Raw genomic sequence first — 10,569 nt, forward strand, 5'->3', positions numbered from 1 at the left:
AAGGAGACATGAAATAGTAGTTTTCTCACTGCTACATCCCCAGAAGCTGAAGTTGTCCTTGGTTTATGGTAGATGTTCATTTAATAATTTGTTGGATGAGTGAAAGAAAGGCCACGTCAGTGTGCCATATATGGCTCTGTAATCTGGTCTTGGTGAGCTTTTTCTTTTTCAGTCCTTCCTCCTCACCTTCCTCTCATCTCATCACCTAACTGCTAACTTTTCACTACTTAGAGGTGTGTACTAATACTCTGTTACTTCTACCCAAAGTGGCATTTATGGTTACTCCCTTTTCCCTCAGATACCCCAGCACACAGTTCATGTCTTTATTATGGAAACTAAAATGATGTAATGGAATTTTAAATGCCTTTTTCCCATTTAAACTTCATTAATCTATTTCAAGGATATTAGATTTTTTACAGAAATGGATATTTATATTGCCAGAAGTTTTTAGTATAATATTATTGGTATATTATGTAAGCCAGTGATGGCGAACCTTTTAGAGCTTTTAATGATAACAAACAGCTCGCTGTGGCACATGTGCCTTAGGTTAGTCACCACTGATGTAAATAGTAAATGATTATTGAATTGAGTAGTACATGATAAACCTCTGTTTATGTAACAAGTATTATTGGTTAGCATATTTTTTGACACTTTATTCTTTAACCTTCAAGAACAATAATCTTGTTCAAAGTTAAATATAGATTTTTTTGATGAATTGCTACAGATTTTGATTAAATTTAGGTTACTATTTTTGGAGGGTATTATATATGCAGTGCATGTATGTTAAGACTTTTCCCTTCATTTAAAGATTTTGCAAGTAACCAGCATAAAATAATTCAATAAAAATTTATTTTTGCAGCTCATTATGTTCCTGACAATCGATTAGTTACTGGTGTAATACAAAAGGTAATAAAACAGAATTCCTTGGTTTCAGTATGATGGACCAGATGTACATATAAAGAAATCATTTTAATATTTGTGGTTAAGAGTCATAATGGTAATATACAAAGAGGAATGGTTGAATGTTTAGCTGCCAAGAGAAATTGGGGTTCCTTAAATCTTTTGAAATACAAAGAAGTATAAATAAGTAAACATAATAATTGTGTAGAGAATTGGAGAGGTTTGCAGGATTTGGAAAGGTTTACTAGGCAGGCCAAAGACACAAAAACAATGTTCAAAGAATACTGTGGTGTATGTAGTTTGTGATAGTGGAAGATAATAACAAGGGCTACATTTTGGGGAGTCCTGTCTACCATATTCTGTGTCTTGAAGGCTTTTAACCTAGAATGTGTCATCATCAGATTTGAAATTTGTCTTGTAGACTCTATTACATCTCTTTTGACATGAACCTATAAAGACTCTTTGGAAATTGCAGTAGTCATTTACAGCACTATTTTAATGAACTTTACATAAAAATGAACATTTCATATAACTGTAGTGCCAACAAACACTCATTCTGAAGTTAAAGCATGTGACTTCAAATCCTGGCTTCATCACATACAGCTGTGTGAATTTAAACAAGCCTTTTGAAGCTTGAGTTTCCTCATCTCTAAAATAGTTTGGTATGGTCATTAGAAATAATTAGGATAATTCATGTAAAAGAGGAATACTCTGTGCTCAACCTGTAGTTAACATTCCATATTTGTTAGCTAATATTAATCTTTATAATTTCCTTGTGTGATATTAATAACTTTATCTTGTAGTTGAGGAAATAGAATTTAGAAATCTTTAGTCTCTTTAATGTTACATTGCAAACAGTAGTAACACCATATTTTACCCTGTCCCCAAGATCAACATCCTGAAAAATCTGCTGTACTGCCCTTCCAGTGCTGAATGATCAATATACATATATTGATGAAGAAATCAGTTTAATTCGTCTAACTATAAGTTTCTAGGCCCCAGAGATATTACACTGATATATTTTAATGTCTTTTGTAAAAATAAAAGCATAAGTGGATATAATGTTTCTATTGTTTTTATATTATGTTTTTTTAAAAATAGACTTATTGGGATATAATTATTATATTATGAATTTTTTTATATACATACATATTTGCAGTACATGATGTTTACATTCATCTTAGGGAATAAATACAGGTATGTCTTAGTTACTTTTCTCATTGCTGTGACAAAATACCTGACAACCAGAGTTAAAGGGGGAAAGGTTTAGCTCACAGTTTGTAGAGATTTCAGTCCATAATTGGCTGACTCCAAGACAAGGTGACATGGCAGATAGAAATTGCAAAGGAGAAACAGTTCATGACAGACAGAAGGTAGCAAAGCAAGCAAGTAAGCAAATGGGCCTTAGCAGCTTTTTTCTGCTCCTTATATATTCTGTCTAGCCTGCTGGGATTAAGGCAGTGCCAAACCAATCAGTTAACTGATTGAGTAATCACCTACCCTTAATCCTAGCACCCTTAATCCTAGTATTGCACCACAAATCAGTCACATACTCTAGATGCAGCCATCTCTGAAAAAAGCCCCACTTATAACTGAATGAGCCCTTGGGGGGACATCTAGACACAAGCCATAGTAAGGCACTTAACATTTATGTTTGTGACATATATTGATTACATTCATTGCGATTAATTAGTACATGTACTTGACTCATCTTAAATCTTTTCTTGTCCCTTCTCTACTTGGTCTTATGGTCCCCTTCTATTTGGTTTGCTTTTGTATTTTGCACTTCATTTACACTTTGGTTTGCTGAAATGAGAGAAACTGTATGGAATTTCAGCTTATGTCTGATTTATTTCACTTAACATTGTTTTCAAGGTGTGTCCATTTTCCTACACATATCTCGAATTTATCCTTTTTTATAGCCATGTAGTATTCTGTTATGTATAGATACCACATTTTCTTTACTCATTTATCTGTTGATGGACATAAAGGCTGCTTCCAAGATTTAGCTATTATTAATTGTGCTGCTATAAACATTGGTATGCATATATTGCTGTAATGTGATACCTTTAGCTTTTTTTGGCAAGGTACCTAAAAGGGAAATAACTGGGTCAAACACTTCTAATTTTAGTTTTTTTTGAGAAGACTGTTCTGATTTCCATAATGGTTCATTCCCATCAACAATGTAGAGAGCTGCTTTTTTCACTGCAACCGTGCCAGCATTTGTTATTGTTTGATTTATTGGTGATTGTCATATTTTGTGGTGTAAGATGAAATATTAGTGTTTTTTTAACTTGCATTTCTCTAATGGCTAGCAGTGTTGAACATTTTTTGATATGTTTATTGACCATTTGTACCTTTTTTGAGAAGCATGTATTCATGTGACTATGTTTTGATTGGGTCTTTTATTTTGTGGGGCCTAATTTTTTTGAGTTATTTACATATACTAGATATTATTCCTCTAAGTAATAGTTGGCAAAAATGTTTTTATATTCTGTAAGTTGTCGCTTCACACCATTGTTTCCTTTTGCAGAAACTTTTTAATTTGATAAAATTCTGTTTGTTCACTCATGCTGTTATTTCTTGTACAATTAGAATCCTATTCAGAAAGTCCTTGCCTACCCCTATGACTTCAACAGTTTTATCTATTTTATCTTCCAATAGGTTAGCTCTTTTTGCTACTATTTACATCTTTGATCCATTTTGATTTTAGTTTAGTATATGATGAGAGATGTAAGTCCAGCTTCAATCTTCTGCATTTACATAGCCAGTTTTCCCAACATCATTTGTAAAAGAGACTATCTTTGTTACAACATATGTCTTTAGCTCATTTGCCAAGGATAAGAAAGCTGAATGTGTCTGGAGTTGTTACTCTATGGTCTCTTTTGTTCCATTGATCCACATGTCTTTTGTGTGTGTCGGTACCATGTTGTTTTTGTCACTGTAGCTTTCTAATATAACATGAAATCATGTATTGTGATGCTTCCTGCTTTGCTCTTGTTGCTTACTTTGCTCTTGTTGCCCCAGACTGCTTTTGCCCTCTTCTGAGTTCATATGAAGTTTAGGATTGTTTTCTCTAGTTCTTTGGAGAATGCTGTTGGTATTGTGATTGAAATTGTATGAAATCTCTGTATATCAATTTTGGAAGTCTGGCTGCTTTGACACTATTGGTTTTGCGTATACAGGAACAGAGGATATCATTCTATTTTCTGAAGTCTTCTTCAATCTCCTTTTTGAGAGTACTGTAGTTTTCATTGTAGAGCTTTTTTTTTTACTTGGTTAGGTTAATTCCTAATGATTTAATTTTTTGATGTTATTGTAAGAGTTTTTTTTTAAATTTCTCAATAAGTTCACTATTAGTGTATAGGAATGCTATTGCTTTTTGTGTGTGGATTTTGTATCCTGATACATGGCTGAATTTCATTATTAATTTTAGTCTTTTGATGAATTGTTTTGCAACATCTAGAGGATCATGTCATCTACAAATAATAATTTGAATTTTTTTCTTATATGTATCCCTTTTGTTTTTTCTTGACTGATTGAAATGTCCAGTCTTTTGAGTACTGTGTTGAAAAGAAGAGGTGATAGTGGACATCTTTGTATTGTTCCTGACTTTAGAGGGAAAACTTTCAATTTTTCCCTATGTAATATGATTTTGGCTGTTAGTTTGACATAAATGGGTTTCATCAGATTGAGATAAGTTCCTCCTATACATATTTCCTTCAGATTTTTTTTTATTGTGGGTATTGGGTTTTGTCAAAAGATTTTTCTACATCTACTGGTATGACTGTGTGAGTTTTGTCCCCGCTTCTTTTTATGTGGTGTATTACATTTATTGACTTGCATATGTTGAACCATCTGTGTAACTTGAGGATGAAAGCTAATTGGTTATGATGTATAATTCTTTCATAATTTATTGCATTCTATTTGTCAACATCTTATTGAGAATATTTAAATCTATGTTCATTAAGGAGATTGTCCTGTATTTTTTGTAGTTATATCTTTATCTAGTTTGGGATCAGAGTGATGCCAGTTCCAGAAATAGGTTTGGAAGCACTGCTTTACTTTCAATATCATTGAAGAGTTTGAGGCATATTGGTGTTATAATCTCTTTGAGAGTCTTCTAGAATTCAGTAGTGAATCCATCAGTTTCTCAGTTTTTCTTAGTTTTTAGAGGTTTTTTTGTATTACTGTCTCAATTTCATTGTTATTGGATTGTTCAGAATTTTTATGTATTCTTGGTTTAGTTTGGTAATTTGTATAATTCTAGGAATCTGTTAATTTCTTCAAGATTTTCCAACATGTTGAAAAACGATTTTTCATAGTAGTTACTATCTTCTGGATTTCAACAGTGTTGTGACTTTATCTTTTTCATTTCTAATTTCATTGATGTGAGTCTTTTCTCTCTTTCTTTTGTTAAGTTTGGCTAAGGGTTTATCTGTTTTGTTTATTTTTTTGAAGAACCAGCCCTTCAATTTGTTATTTCTTTGAATTGTTATGTTTGTTTTAATTTCATTAATTTCTGCTGATTTTTATGACTTTCCTCAAATTTTATTTCAGTGTGGATTGTTGATTTTCAAGTATCTTGAGGTTTATCATGAGATTTTGTATTTCAGTTTGCTCTGTTTTTCTAATCTGAGCATTGATTGCAAGAAGCTTCCTTCTTAGGACTGCTTTCATTACATCCATAGATTCTGATGTGTTGTACTGGCATTTTTTGGGGATTACAAAAATTGTTCAGTTTTTTTCCTTGATTCTTTCTGTGACTTATTGAGTATTTCAGGAATGTGTTACTAAGTTTCAAGGTGTTTATAAATTTTCTGTGGTTTTTCTGTGATTGAGTTTTGCTTTCATTTCCTAATAGTCTGATGGTAAAGTTGATTTTAATACTTTTCTTTTTATTTAAGCATGCTTTATGGGTTACAATACGGTGTATTTTGGAGGAAGTTCATGTGCTGCTGAGTAGAATGTGTATTATGTTGTGGCAAGATATAATAACACTAGAAAGGTGTTCAATCCATTTGTTTAAAAGTGTAGCTCACCTCTGATATTTCTTGATTGACTTTTTTTCATTTGTTTTTTGTGATAATGGACTAATGAGGTCACCTACTATGAGTGTGGTGGGTTTTTTTCATCTTTTATGTCCAGCAGTACTTATTTTATGGTAATAGGTGCTCCAATATTTGCTGCACATATCTTTACAAATGTTATCCCTTCCTCTTGGATTGTTCCCTCATCTAATATATAGCTACAATTTTTGCCTATTCTGATCAGTTTTAGCTTGAAATTTACTTTTTCTGACAGTAAAATTGCTACCCCTGTTTGTTTTCAAGGTCCTGATGCATAAAATAGTGTTTTCCATTCTTTTCATTTTTAGTCTGTGAATTTATTTTGTATTAAATGAGTTTCTTGAATGGATCAGACTGTTGAATTCTATTTTTTGTTTCTGTCTACCAATCTGTATCTTTTAACTGGGGAGTTGATGCATTAACATTCCGTGTTACTACCAAAAGATGTTAATTTATTCCTGACATTGTGTCTTTTTCTATTATTGACTTCTTTGTCCGACCTTTGTCCCTCCCTCCCTCCCTCCCTCCCTTTACTCCTTTTCCTGTTGTTCTAGCTATTTTGCTTGATGTAGCCATTCCAATTGAAGTTTTGCCTTTATTGTCTCCATTGTCACTGTCTAGGATGTTATTGATTATTTTCTGGAGTACTAACTTGGTTCATGCATCTCTTAAGTTATTCTTTTTCATGGAATGTCCTTATTTCTCCTATTTTTAAAAGGGGCTATGTTAAAAGCAGCTGTTAATCTGTGTTGGAAATTCTTTGCTTGCAGGGCTTGAAATACTTTAGCTTCTGTTGAAAGTACTAAATTTTTTACTTTCTTAAGTCTAGTTTACCAATTTGTTCATGTCTATTTCATTTCATTTAAGCAACCCAATTTATTGGCATAAATTTGTTCATAATATTTTTCACATCCTTTCGATAGCTGTAGCATCTTTAGTGATACCACATTTATCATTCTTTATAATGCTTATTTGCTGTTTTCTTCCTTTTATATATGATCAGTCTGGCTTTATTATTTTTGGCATTAAATGATCAGCCTTTTCTGTTTTTTGTTTCATTGATCTTTATTATTTCCTTTATTCTCTTTACTTTGGATTTGATTTTCTCTTTTTTATTGATTTTTTTAAAAGATGAAGTAGTTCATTTCTTTGAATTTTTTCTTTCTTAATATTAACAGCATTGAAAATTTTCCTGAAATGTTACTTTAGCAACACACATAAATTTGAATATATTGGCCTTTTGTTTTTCGTCAGTAAAGAATGGGCCACAAGTCTAAACACAGAAGTCATGTTTGTTTCACATATACCTTATGTAATTTTATACAACATTTTACATAATTTTCTGCATTAAAGTTTCATGATGTGGAATTTTCCACTTGTGTTGGGACTTGCATTTTTAATGCATTTCAGATTTTTGAATTATGAATACTCTACCTGTGTTTGAATATTTTCTATTTAAAGATGCTCGATTTCATTGGGACCTAAAAGCATACTTTGATTTTCCTTTTTTTCCACATACTGAGAATTGTTTTCTGATCCCAGAATATGGTATACTTGATAGATATTTCCAGGTCATGGGGGGAGATTTTGTTCAGAATTCCACTATTGTTAGATGAATCATTGTCAGCCAGCTCAGGTTGCTTTTTTAGTATTATTCAAGGGTACTGTGGCCTTGCTGATTTTGGTGCCCACTTGTTCTATAGCTTTTGGAACAGTATATTCACATTTTTCAAGACAACAGTGGATCTGTTTCCCTTTGCTTGTCTAGTGTTTTGGGTTCATGCATTTCAAATATATATTATTAAATGTGTAAACCTGTGGGACAGTTTTGCCCCATTAATTCACTTTTTTGTCTTTGTGAAATGACTGTTTTGCTAGCAGTATACTTAGCTTCAAAATTTGTCTTGTCTAGCATTAATGTAGCCATTGCACTTTTTTAACATTAACCCTAAAGAATGTTTTGTTTATACTTAAATATTACTGTTTTTGTATCTGAGGACTTTTCATGTAGGAGGATTTTAGGAAATGTTATTTAACCTTTCTATGTCTTAGAGAGACATTTTTACACCTTCTAGGGGCATAATAATAGTATATCATAGAGTTGTTTTGAAGATTAAATAAGGAAATAATATCTTAGTTGTCTCTAATTGTGCATGTTGCATTATGAACTTTTATATAAAGTGTAGTCTCTGGCTGTTGTTGCTATTAATGTTGCATTTTAAAAGTTCATCCATAAAATATTTAAGTATAATTTCCTGTTGACTTATTTCTCTTGAAATTTTCTTTTTTACTCTTTAATTAGTTTTTAGTGTAAATAAACTAAAACATGTTGTTTCTATTAATGTTGCATTTTAAAAGTTCATCCATAAAATATTTAAGTATAATTTCCTGTTGACTTATTTCTCTTGGAATTTTCTTGTTTACTCTTTAATTAGTTTTTAGTGTAAATAAACTAAAACATCAAAAATATTTATAAGTGAATTTGAACTTAAAAATATTTCTATTTAATTTTTTTATACTTTAATTTTTCATTGTTTTATAGTTAAGTATTGTGCAACAAGATGTAGGTATCATCTCACATTTTTCCTATTCAGTGAATTGCAATTTTCTGATGTATTAGAACTGGACAATTATTTGTGGTTTTTCTTCCTTTTTTGTTTTTATTTTATTTAAAATTTTTTTTAGCAGTACATGTTTACAGTACATAATTATTACATTCTTTGTGGAGATTTGGTACATTTTCCTAACACATCTTAATTCTTTTTTCATCCCTTTCCCCTCTCCTCTCTTGTCCCTCCCTTCATCTCTTGGTTCCCTTCCCTTTTGTAAAAGATCTATCTCTTGATTTCCTCTGTCTTTTATTTTTCTCTGTATAATTTGGTTTTCTCATGCCAGAGAAACCATGTGATATTTAAGTTTGTCTGTCTGATTTACTTCATTTAATATTATGGTCTCAAGGTGCATCCATTTTCCTGCAAATGACTCAAGTTTATCTTTCTTTGTGGCAGAGTAGTACATCATGGTGTATAAATACTATCTTTTCTTTATTAATTCATCTGTTAATGGACATATGGACCACTTCCAAGATTTAGTTATTGTGAATTGTAGTGCTATAAACATGGGTATGCATGTAGCACTGTAATATGATATCTTTAACTCTTTCAGGAAAACACCTGTAAAGGGAATAGCCTGATCAAATGAAATTTCTAGTTTTATTTTTTGAGGACTCTCTATGCTGAATTCCATAGTGGTTATACTAGCTGATGTTCTCACCAGCAATATAGGAGGGTTCCTTTTTCCCCCTTGCAGCTCCTCAGCTTTTGTTTTGATTTCTTGACGATACCTAGTGTTTTTGGGGTAAGATGAAATCTCAATGTTGTTTTAATTTGCATTTCTTTAATGGCTGGAGATATTGAATGTTTTTCTTGTATTTATTGGCCATCTGTCCTTCTTCTGAGAAATTGCCCATTTTTTGATTGAATTTTTTTTTAAGAGTAGGAAAAATTTATTGAGAGAAAGAAAGCTTCTAAGAGAGAAGGGGGACTGGAAAGTGGGTTGCCTCGATTGGATGTTTTATTTTGGGGGGATCTAATTGATTTGAGTTCTTCATATAGTTGATTCTAGATATCAGTCCTCTGTACACACATTTTAGTTTAAATATAATATACAGTGAGAAACTGAACAAACTAGTCTTTTTAACTAAAGAGAATTAATATTTTTATTAAATGTTTTAGAGCAGTTCTTCACATTATTATCATTTATAGTGATATAATAATGCCTTTTTTTAAAAGATAGGACAGTTGGCTTTTAAAGGAATGAGAAGACTCAATAGAATCCAGTCAATAGTGTTTGAGACTGCCTACAACACCAATGAGAACATGCTGATTTGTGCCCCTACTGGAGCTGGAAAGACCAATATTGCAATGCTTACAATCTTGCATGAAATTCGCCAGCATTTTCAACAAGGTGTTATCAAAAAGAATGAATTTAAGGTAAGAGAAGTAGAAACTAGGCAACAATTTTTTTTTTCAATTTGAAGAAATTAAAATGAGCTTGTAGTTATGTGTGTTCTATAAAATCTAGAAGTCTCTTATCATATTCATTGTACTTGAAGTCTTGTAAAGAATGCTTCTTGATTTACTTCATTGCTATTAAAGGCAGTCACTATTTGTGTTAGAAAAATCCTATTACTCTTGTGAAAATACATTTAACTGAAGGAGAACCAATTTACAAAGTGATAAGGTTTTGTAAACAAATTCCATTGCCCTTTAAATAGCTACACACTTACCCAACAAAGAGTTGTACTTTTCATATGTCACTATTAAGAGTTTTCACAGGAAATAACTAGAATCATATTTCACAATAAATTGTTACTTGTTTTGGCTTCTTTGAAACAAATGACTTTTTAGCTTTTGCTCGTTCATCAAGCTAGTGGTTTTTTTTTTTGTACAGATTGTATATGTTGCTCCAATGAAAGCCTTGGCAGCTGAAATGACAAATTACTTCAGTAAACGTCTAGAGCCACTGGGCATTGTTGTGAAAGAATTGACTGGTGATATGCAGTTATCAAAAAATGAAATATTGCGAACTCAGGTATGTG

General features: G+C 31.7%; 1 protein-coding gene across 4 annotated transcripts in view; it reads left to right on the plus strand.

Annotated features, from left to right (window-relative positions):
- Ascc3 (activating signal cointegrator 1 complex subunit 3) overlaps window positions 1-10,569 on the plus strand; it is a 320,418-nt gene that overhangs the window by 76,368 nt on the left and 233,481 nt on the right. For all 4 annotated transcript variants that reach the window (XR_002388709.2, XM_004862476.4, XM_021242706.2 and 1 more), the window contains exons 9-10: window positions 9,761-9,961; window positions 10,422-10,562. Coding sequence is in view for 3 of the 4 variants with exons in the window: in XM_004862476.4 (XP_004862533.1) it covers window positions 9,761-9,961; window positions 10,422-10,562 (342 nt within the window). In the remaining variant the exon portion in view is untranslated. The remainder of the gene's footprint in view (window positions 1-9,760; window positions 9,962-10,421; window positions 10,563-10,569) is intronic.

Source organism: Heterocephalus glaber, unplaced genomic scaffold, assembly GCF_053883595.1.
Source record: "Heterocephalus glaber isolate CG9 unplaced genomic scaffold, H.glaber_assembly_v1.0 deba00001523, whole genome shotgun sequence".
NCBI lineage: Eukaryota > Metazoa > Chordata > Mammalia > Rodentia > Bathyergidae > Heterocephalus > Heterocephalus glaber.